The sequence below is a fragment of the Cariama cristata genome, unplaced genomic scaffold (assembly GCF_000690535.1).
Source record: "Cariama cristata isolate BGI_N322 unplaced genomic scaffold, ASM69053v1 scaffold18083, whole genome shotgun sequence".
Classification (NCBI taxonomy): domain Eukaryota; kingdom Metazoa; phylum Chordata; class Aves; order Cariamiformes; family Cariamidae; genus Cariama; species Cariama cristata.
The window spans coordinates 17,595-28,574 of NW_009607985.1; the positions used below are offsets into that span (position 1 = coordinate 17,595).

The 10,980-nt window shown below is 37.1% G+C and overlaps 1 protein-coding gene across 1 annotated transcript; it reads right to left on the bottom strand.

The window, feature by feature from the left end:
• Positions 1–1,313: 1,313 nt before the first annotated feature.
• Positions 1,314–8,766, bottom strand: ASF1A (anti-silencing function 1A histone chaperone; the record flags this gene model as incomplete). The annotated part of the gene is made up of 3 exons (XM_009696966.1): positions 1,314–1,745; positions 3,993–4,169; positions 8,653–8,766. Coding segments are annotated over 3 exons (504 nt in total), but the record flags the coding sequence as incomplete, so codon positions are not given.
• Between the last annotated feature and the right edge of the window lie 2,214 nt (positions 8,767–10,980).

The window sequence follows — 10,980 nt, forward strand, 5'->3', positions numbered from 1 at the left end:
AGAGCAGGTCATTCCTTTCCAATTTAAAAAATATACGTTAGAAATGGAGACAATTTCACTAATGATGGGGAAAGACAGAAGTGCTAACTGCTTGGGACATCTTCATCCCTATTAGAGAATGCAGAAAAAGAAGAGAAAGCCTTCTACTTTTATTCAGAGCTATACTGTCAGTCATCATGAAATCTACCCTTTTTTAAAGAGCTTGGAACCTACAAGGGTTCGGTTTGGGTGGTTACTAGTAACTAGCAGCACTATATTCCTGTAATCTGACATGGCAGATCACAATTTTAAATGCACAGTCATAGTAAACGTATAAGGCTAATGAGGATTGGAAGGAATAACTAAATTGTTAGTGTCATAATATTGTTTTAAGTCTTTACAATTTACTCTTTAGTTCTTTTTATCTTCAAGGATGCCTCAGGTAATAGAGATGTCTTGGTGCAAGGACTTCAGGGCAGGCAATGTATTCTTGAGTGTGTCATGCCTGCCACAACAGGGTTTGAATCTTGATTTATACCAGTACATAGGATTGCCTTAAAGGGTAGAGAGAAAACAGAAAAGTTTTAAATTCCAGATATTTCAAAAAAACTGAAAGAAAGCATCTAAACTCCTTATTATTAGTTAAAAAGACTACAAGAATAAAGCATATGTGAAAATAAACGTACCAACCAGCAGCTGTACATAATAATCTTTCAGAAGAGCATTTTTTGGATACTCATGCTATTCTTTTTGATGCTCAAATTCTCTAGTAACTGCTTGAATACTTCCAACCAATTGTGTGTGCTATTAGGGTAGCTGAAAAACAGTTCTTTCCTGAGATACCCACCCAAATCCACATGAAACATTGTCCTTAACAAACCACAGTTTGACTGAACAGCAGCAGCAGATTTTAAAAAAAAAAGTCCTAAAATCCAAGATAGCAGATGGTAAATCTCAAATTGCATGCTTTAAGTAACAAGTATGTGCCTTGAAAGGAAAAGAAGCTTGCACCTAAAATTATACTGCGCTGTCTGCTCTCACAGCAAGAGGACATTTTTGGACTTTTTTTTTTTTTAGAGATACTTTTTTCTTTGCACTTCATCTAATGAGAGTTTTGTTCTTAAGCTGCTATTAAAGGGCACTTTATATTTGGCAATCTGGATATCAGAGATGAGGACAGGGCATTATTCCTTCATTTTGCCTGAATGTTTTAACTTTCAGTTTTTTAGCTTTTAATAGTGCTTACAAAGGAAAGGGGGAGGGGAGAGAATACGTATACTTTAATCAGGTTAGGTTTAGACCACATAGAATAACACATTAGAGAAAAAAGGCAATTACTTAAAAATAGTTGTATTTATATTCCACAATTTGCTCAAATACTGTTTGTTTGTTTTTTGTGTGTGGTTTTTTTTTTTATATAAACTTTCTACAGGATGTTTTAAAACAAGTTCTTCACATTGCTTGTCAACTATGTACTTATGGAACTTGAGGGAAATAGTTCTGGTTGTTTTTACAGTTTAACACATGTACAGTACCAAAACGATGGTGGTTAGTCACATGCAGTCCATATGAGATTCTAACATAACATTTAATGAATTTTCTGATGTTGACCACCCCTTTGATGCTGAAGGTAATGCATCTGTAGAAAGCAGTGACTGTAGATTTGGGTTACTGCTCTCTGCATCTTCCAGTTTTTCAGTGTTGTCCTCCCAATTAATGTGGAATCTCGTGACTCTGGGATTAGATGCCAAAATATTCCTTTGAAGCTGGGAGAGAAGAAAATATATGGATTACGTTCTGTGTACATCTCAAACTAGAGTTCATATGCATATAGATTTTTTTCTTTTACTCCCTCCCCATATCCTCATATGAATAAAACAATTTGTTTAAAAAGGTAACTCATACAAATGTGAATCTATAGCTACTATCTGTGGATCAGAAACATGCTTACAGTAACACACCACTCCTTCATTTACTCTTGATATCCTACTCAGCAAAATAACTGCTTTCTTGAGAGGATATTTTTAACTGTTCCGTGAGTTCAAGGCTGTACGAGAACTCTGCAAGTAAAGTGCAAATGTTTATTATTTTAGACAGCTTTTAGTAAAGCAAATGACTACCCCCACAAAGATTTTGCAAACCAGAGTACCTCATAAAATTTTACGGTGTTTGCAATAATTGTACCAATTCCATCAACTGTTTGTCTTCATTTAAGAGTACAACCTATCCTTAAATTAAATTACCATGCTTTAGATTGATTTCACTAACTGAATTTTAATTTGTTTACTAAAGTTTTAAAGTAAAAGCTTTATTTATATTTGGAAGATACTAGTATTGTGGCAGTGGACATGCCTAGACATTAGTCATATTTTATTCTCATGGCTGGCCTTCATTTTCCTTTGAAAACATGTTATATTTGTTTATATATGCAGCAAAAAAGAAAATGCTCACATTATCTTAATCTTTCACCATTTTCAAGATAAGTATGTAGTTAACTGGAGGATGGCAACTTATTGCTATTGGCCACTCATTATGAAAGTTAAGACTGATCACAGGAAAAGTTTGCTTTGGTAGTAATGCTGATTTTATTCTCTAAGGAAGTGCACTCTCATTAAATTTCCCAACCCCTTACACAAACTAACAAGACCATTTCTTTTTTTGAACCTAATATGGTCTATTACCCATCAATTAACCAATTTAATAACCTTCTACTTGTATGTTTAAATTCTGTCCCAAAGTCACATTTAGGACTTTTTATACAAATACAAGATAGCTTTTGCCATTCTTTTTCATAGAAGCAGAGCTAGCTTTTTATATAAGCAGAGAATTCAGACAAGTAGTTCTAGGCATTTCTAAAGTCAAGTGCTTTTAAAGGAAGTCGACATTCTGACACTTGCACCCAAAATAACAAATAAGTATATTATTTAAAGGAACAGATTAGAAGTTTAAGAATCCTGAAAATCAACCATAATTTTGAGAACATATTGGGTATCTGATCCCTGAAAATTAAGTTAAGAATACAAAATCATTAGCGACTTCTAAAACCCAATTTACATACCAACTCAGTTTAGTTACACTGGAAGATCAGTTTCAGGGACTATAGGGATTATGTCTGTACTAGTCATTACAGCACATGCATTATCCCATTCATTTCTTCATATATCCAATCACGTAATTCATGCAAACTTGAGAAATAACAACATTTTCACCATCACACAACTTTGGAACGTGTGTACACATATATGTCAACTGTCATAAAGAGAAAACCCAACTCCATAAAATCTTCCATGAAAACAAACATGGATGCTGTGTAGAACTTTGTTGGTTTGTACAGAGTCTGCCTGAGCAGAGTACTTCCCAGGATTTTGACTAGTTTTTGATGTATAATTGATCCTTCTCCTCAAGGTATTAGGTTCCAAATAATTCTATTTCACATCATCCTTTAATTCTAGTCCTGGTTTAATTTTTACCATGAAGGACTTTTTTTTTTTTAAAACTTAATTTGTATACTTCCTTGGTTAAGTTGTCCATTGATTGGATAATCAACCAACCTGCTCTTACTAGGCTACTCATCTCTCATTTTATATGTAACTTGTTCTTCGGTTTGTTACTGTTTTGCAGAAACTGCAGCTCTAACACTAGAACAGCTGGATAAACTGTGTTAAATTAAAACCTAGTTCCAGGTTGTTGACTGTCCTAGAAAAAACATCACTCTCTTTCTGAAGAACAGAGCCACTTTGTGAACAGTGGTACGGGTACAGGGAACCCAATGGTTGATTTCACACAGCGTAAAATAGCAACAAAATCCAGCCAAGGCTTCAAGCTGGTGGAAACTGTTGCAGGTTTCTCAATATTCTCCAAATTTATGCATTTGTCCCCCCAAGTTTTTTTTCCATAATTTGATGCCTTGTTCCACGCACTCTATGGAATCACTTGGGGTTTGGTTTTGTTTCTTAAAGAACACTTTCTGTAAGCATACCTTTGCTATACGACTAGAACAAAATGTGCCTTACCTTAGAAAAATCTGGCTTTACTGGTGGATTCTCTCTCAGTTCTGTTTCAGTATATTCATTGTTAACATAGTAGCCGACTCTAATAAACTCTTGACCTCGATAGGTGCATGTAATTAGAACAACTGTTACACCTACTGCATCTGCATCTGGAATAAGCCCTGGGTTAGGTGCATCAGCCTAAATGTGAAAGGGAAAGATGTATTAAAATAAAATTGATACCACATGCCTATCTAGCAGGGGAATCTTAAGTACTATGTCTTAGCAGCTGAGTAGCAACCATACTTAAAATTGTTCCTCAGGTTAACCAGAAAATATACCTGCTTTCACAACAACATCACCCCTCAATTTAGGACACTATCATAGAGAGGCAGAATTACTTAGAATACAGTAATATTGTGTGCTGACACTTCTCATGGGTGATTAGACAGCTTTGATCCAAAACTGCTTTTAAATATATGATCAGATCAACTGTTGTTTGAGCAAGTGTACTAACATCCGTCCAATTCTACAGTGCCACTGTTCACCAGCCCATCTTGGTAATTTAGTAGAGTAAGATTATTTTTCTTTTTGGTACCTCTGAGGTTGAATTGGTCTGTATGGTTTGGTGGGTTTTCTTGGGGGTTTGTTTGTTTTGGGGTTTTTTTTGATGACTAAGCCCTTAAAAAATACAGACTGCAATTTATACTTCAGCAAGCAGTGCAGGCACAGGCCACGGTGAGGTTTGAGCTGTCCCACAGATTTCTAGGAAAGGAATAAACTACTCCCTCTCTTGCCTCCTTCCACATGCCTACATTTGTTGAAATGTATGCAGTTAAATGCATCATCACTCTGAGACACCTGACGTATTTTTCAGCCAAGATGCAATCCTAATTAATAGGCAACTCTTATCTTCCTTAACATCCTTAATTATCATGGCTCTGCGGTTATTAATAATCAATAAAATTTGCCTCGTAAAATGTGGCTCACATCAGTCCCTTAAAATGTTTCCTAATTACACATTTCTTGATAAAATGTGATGCCTTATTCTGGTGTAGGATTTAAAGTAACAGCAATCTAAGCGTAAATGAAACATCTTCATATTTACAATTTTACATGAAGAGCTGAAGCCAACAATGAACACCTGTGTTGCGAATACAAGTTAGTATTAACAATGTATTTTAGACTGCTTCGGGTGTAAAGAATCTGGCCTACAGACAGAGTACAAATGGGATTAATTTCTGCTGTCCCTCTCATCCCTACTTTTCTGTAGTATTTATATGCTCCAGCACTGTGAAATTTGGGAGCTAGTGGTCATGCAGCATTGGCTTCTGCTCTTTGCTACTTAATTCTAAGCCTTCAAACCAGTCCAGCTTTTTATAAGAAGCTGTAGGCACTTTGCACAAGAATTAGATGAGTCAGACCTCTCAGGTACAAATGCACCAGGGGGAGGAAAAGCAAGCAATCAGGTAGAACACAACTTCCTCCAGGCCTGAAGGGAACAGAAAATGACCAAACGGCTTTACAATTCGCATGGAAAAGATGACCAAGGAATAGGACAAGTGTAGAAGCTTGAAGAAATCACCAGAACTGCCAATACAGATGAAATCACTACTTTAATTCAGTAGTCTTGTTCTAACAGTGTGCAGGACCATTTGATTACTTTAAATTCCACAGTGGGCGGTCATAGACTAAGATATTGCAAAAGGACACTGTTCCATTTAACCCCCCATGAAACTCAACTCGCACTTGAATGTGGGATTTTCATTCTTCCAGGCTCCCATTGTCATTTTGTGTCCTGTAATATCCTATGATACAGTTGTGAAACCAAGGAGATAGTCCGTTTTAATCCTACTTAACTCTCAAGCATTGCTTTGCTGAGTGGAGAAGCTACTGAACACTGTTTGAAACAGTTTTCTTTTCTCAAATTTTGAACTTCCTGCCATGGACATCAAACCTTTTACACTGCCCGGGAAACAAATGATCATACATAGGTGGGAGAAAAAAGAAGAGCTTGGTATGATCTAGTGATAAGTGAGCAGTTGCAAACAGATATTTTGGTAGGCAAAAAGAAGCAGTAGATTAACTTTTGCATAAAAATCACTGTCTTAATATGCCATTCTTATGCTAGAAGTTACTTAAGGATTTTATGAAATCATGCAATGTATATGTTATCTTGAATTATCTTGCTTTTCCACCCGATACATTTATTCAGATAGCTGTTACTGCAGAGTACGTAGCTAAGGTCATATCCCCACTTCAAGACAGTAAATTATCTATGTACTTACGTTCTCAAAAAGAGGTTTCTGTGAATTTATTACAAATCCCCAAGTGCATAGAGAGAAAGAATCAGGTTTCACTACTTATATCTTGGTATTTAGAACCAAATAGTCCAAACTGTGGGCCTTTAATATTGAAACCTTTTTAAATGTTTTTAAAAAAAAAAAACACCAGGCTGATTGTGTAAGTCTGAAAAGCACAATAGTTTTCCATCTTTCTGTATGTAAGGCTGACTTCCCAACCTGATACACAGCTTCTTTTCAAAGGTAGTTTTATCATCCTTGGTATTTTATCTGTGTGGTACTCCACTTTACTTGCCATTTCAGCCATTTTCCTATTTAGAAAAGTCTACAGCATCTTATTAGCTGAAAATTTTACACACCTCCGCAAAGGTCCTTTCCTTGTGCTGTCCCTAGTGAACACAATCTCTTCTCTTTATATTATATCCCTCCTGCACTTCCATTCTTTGCCCCATGCTGGCCTTCCCTTGCTAGTTCTTTCCATCTCCCAAGCTGCTTCAGTTTGGTGAATAAAATAGCTTCAGCCCTCAGCAAAGGCTTATTGCAGTACTTTGGGTTTTGGTGGTCTCCTGTGCTGCGTCTTACCCTCACCTGAAATCCAGTCCTTTTGAAGTCAAAAATACTTAGACCAAAATTACTTCCATATGAAACAAAAGGGATACGTTAATGTAACACGGAAGGAGTACTGTCTTACAGGACCTATTCCAATGTAAGCAAAATGCCTATATATCTACTTCTAATTTAGCTGTAGTGTCATTTATAACCAGGATACAATCAATGAGTCCATTCTACAGAAACTGCAAGACCAGTAAATTTAACTTTCAAGGCCTTCCTAATCATACAGCCAAAACATGCCTTTATAGGCACCTGCCTCCTGCTCCTTCTCATCATCATCAACAATGAATCTTCACAACTTAATTAAGAACAGTGCATCTTTTAAATTAGAAATGTAAATGCCAGCTGATTTCTCTGGATATAGTGCTACAAGGTAGCCCCTTTGAGAGCAATAAAGGATCACCTATTTCTGACCAATTAATGCCATAAGCTATAATAGCTTGATAATGGAAGAACTGTTAATAAATGATGCATTTGTTACACATCTGCTTTATTTGTAGTGTGGAAAAATTAGGCCCAGCTCCAAAACCAAACAGAAATGTTTCAAGACTGATTTGCATGTATGTGGTTGATAAGTGTAACCTCCAGCCTAATCCTATTCCTTCACCCTGTCCTGTAAGAAAAGAAAGTTTCCTGGAACTTACAGGATTAATCAAGATGCCTCACAAATGCTGACATTATTTTAAAACAGTTACAGTAACTGTGAGAAATAAGAAAGTGTATTCATTAGCACTTTTTTTTTTAATGCTCATACTCCAGCATGCATTTGCCATTAGTTACGTGAATTTATAGTAGTTGGGAAAGTAGCATGGTTCTTATACAATAAGCCATACTCAGTTTCAATCTGATTTTTCTGCTGATGCATTTTGCTCTTACACAACAAATACTAGTATTTGATAAACAGAGAAAAAAGTGGGCTAAACAATAGTTTTGATTAAAAAAAAAAACAACCACAAACCAAGCAAACAACAACTTCCCTGAGAATTTAGGCAAGTCTGCTTTAGTGTTTTTTTTCCTTTTCCTGACTTCAAGTGGAAACTAGAATAGGCTAGTAAGCCATCTTATCTTAGTGCTGCTCTCTCCCTGTTTTCCTTCCCTTCATTATTCCTTCTTAGTAACTTTTGGCTTTAACAGCAGTATTTTATGGGACTGTGATATGCTCCCGAGTTTGTTGGACCGTCTTGATCTACACACTTGTGTCCCAAATGCCTGCTATCTACCATTGAAATTCTGTCGTATTTTACAAATTGCTATATTTTGTTGTGATTTAGCATGCTTAGCCAAACATCACGGTTGAACATTTATCCTGCCAAACAGAAATGAACTCTTGACTGTTCTGGCTGAGTTTTACAATTAATTTGTTGGCCTGATCTTCTGAAGATGTTGTCTACCTTACCCTAGTGCTCCTGATTATCTGAAACTGCCACCAACTGCAGTAGAGTTAAGCTTGATGGTGCTGGTGTAAACCAGGTAACCCGCACTCTTGGTTACTGAGTGATCTAGGATAAATTTATAAACCAGACTGGTCAAAATTATCAGTAGCGACAGGAACAGTGCTTATATCACTATCTCTAATTATTACCGTGGAAATACCAGGGGCAAGAAATAGCAGGTCATGAACAGACTTTAAGGCAGGGTGTATCATACCTGAAGAGCGGACTAAAATATTTTTCTAGCTTACCATTATTTTTCAAGTGCCTCTTAGTTTGATACAGTCATCTTTAAAGAAATTAACACAACCCTTTTAGAAATAGTTAAATCAAACTTACCTGAAATACAAACATGTGTCTGCCCGCAGGAACAGGTCCTACTAAAACAGAGTCTAACACCTGATCATACTCTTCACTTTCAGCTGAACCCACATAAATTATTTTCCATTCCAAATCTACAGCAAAACAAACAAAACAAAAAAACCCAACATTATTTATCATCACAGTTAAGGGTCTTCCACTCCTGCCTATATACAGTTTTGCGTAGCCTAAAACTGATTCTTTGGCAATGGACATAAAGTAACAAGGACCTGTCTTCCTTGAGGAAATTTACTGATGTCTGCCCCAGTCCTCATGAACCAGACCATCCCACCATCTCTCACTAGTCAGGAATCCCTCTATTTTCATAGTCAGATTAATTTTCAAATTTTATACAGAGGACAGGGCCCATTTACTTGTGAGCTGTGTTCGTCATTTTCTCAAAGTCTGTGGGAAGGACTGCAGCACAGGGATGATGCCGTTATAGGCATCTCACCTTCCACATATACAGCTCACAGCTGAGGTTATACAGATCACGGAAGGTAGTTAACTGAGTAAGAAAACCCACTGTATGAGCACCAGGCACACTAACTGTATGCCCCCATTCCTTCACGTATAACTGAGAAGTATGTAAAACCGTGATAGCATGATTAGATCATATTCTCATCAAAGGTACTGGTGCTTGGATTTTATCCACATCCTGAAATGGAATTACAGGCAAAAAAATTCAAATATGGCATTTTGCTTCTTAAAATAACGTGCTAAAATCAAACATTTCTTATAATGCAGTTTTTTCTAACTCACTCTCTCTACCACAGGTGTTTGAAAGTTGAAACTACAAATTAGCACACATTAGCTCTTCCTGGGCCAGCTTTTCACTTTCTCTTTTTGATTAAAAAAACCATGTATAAATACATATATGGAACTAATCTCAAAAGACAGAATTTTGGTTTTTTAAACAAGAGGCAAAAGAGATCACCATTATGGAAAACTATGGCTAACTTTTTTTTTTTCCACTAAACTGTTGCTTCAACACTGTACCTTAAAAACTTACATGGTATATTTCATATTTTTTTTCCCCTTATGAGCAATGCCCTGATTGTCTATGCAAAAGCACAAACCTGACCCTATTACATTTACTTTATTACTATGCTCTGCAAAATCCGAAGGTCTACATTTTTGTTTCTTGATGCAGCATAGAAAAAAACTTAGCACTTTAACAGAACTTGGCTGCTTTCGGATTGCAACTCTCTTTCCTCATTAATGAATTCTTCTTGCTTATCATGTTTACCATCAATGCAGGTTTGGGGGGGGTTAAGTAACGTAATGAACAGGGCTTGGGAAGGGATTTTACTCCTCTGTACAGCACGGCACAATTGGCCAGGTACTGTAGCAGAGGTTTTGTTTACCTTTTAAGCATTTAGTACTAGCCACTGCCAGTATTGCACGCTACTCATCCAGGACAATTAAGGACCTCTTTTGTCAGCATCTGAGTCTAAGTTACTACCTAGAAGAAGTGAGGATCAGTAGGTTAAGCTCCTTAAGATTATCACACCATCTCGTGCCATTATTCTAGGAGAACAGTATAAAGTTCATACTAAACCAGTAGTATTTAGTACTGAAAATTGGACTTTTTAAAAATAAGTTTTAGATTATACATTTAATAGGTTGATCCAAATGCTGTTTAGGTATCTTGATACAGAATAACAACTTTAAAAAAAAAAGGGGGGGGGCTGGAGTTCATTAATTTAAGATCAGCAGTGCACAGGACAGGCTGAAGAGAAAACAGCACAGTAAACACATAGTAGCACGTGAAAGCTAAGGCAATGACAGCAAATTTTTATTGAGTATAGAAAGGCTATGTTTAATATTATTTTTCAATGTGAAAGATAGCAGTGCTCATCCTGAATTTATCCTGTAGTCTAACTGGCATTTAGGTGAGAGAAAGGAACTGAGAATTTTGCATTAGACCACCCGTAATTCTTCTCATCCCGATTGTCCAAGATTAACTCTAATTTAAATCCAGGGAGTGAAAAGCAGATCACATCCAGCTGTGCACAACTGGAAGGAAAGGCATACCGCCTTGTGGTGAGCCCCTGTGAGGGGCACTGCTGCCTGCCACAGCGGTTGCCATCGAGGGGTCTGATTCTGTATCTCGGATGAGGCCAGACTGACTAAAGAGATCCAGTCAGCAACCTGGAGAAGGGCATGGAGCACAGCCTACTACGGGCAGCTCCAAGGAACGCCTCGGTCAGTTGTAAACGGGCAGGAGACGAGCGGCAGAGGCCTAGAGGAAAGCCCAGGCTCAGACACTTCCTCTGAAGTTCCCGCCACCGTCCCTCCCGACGG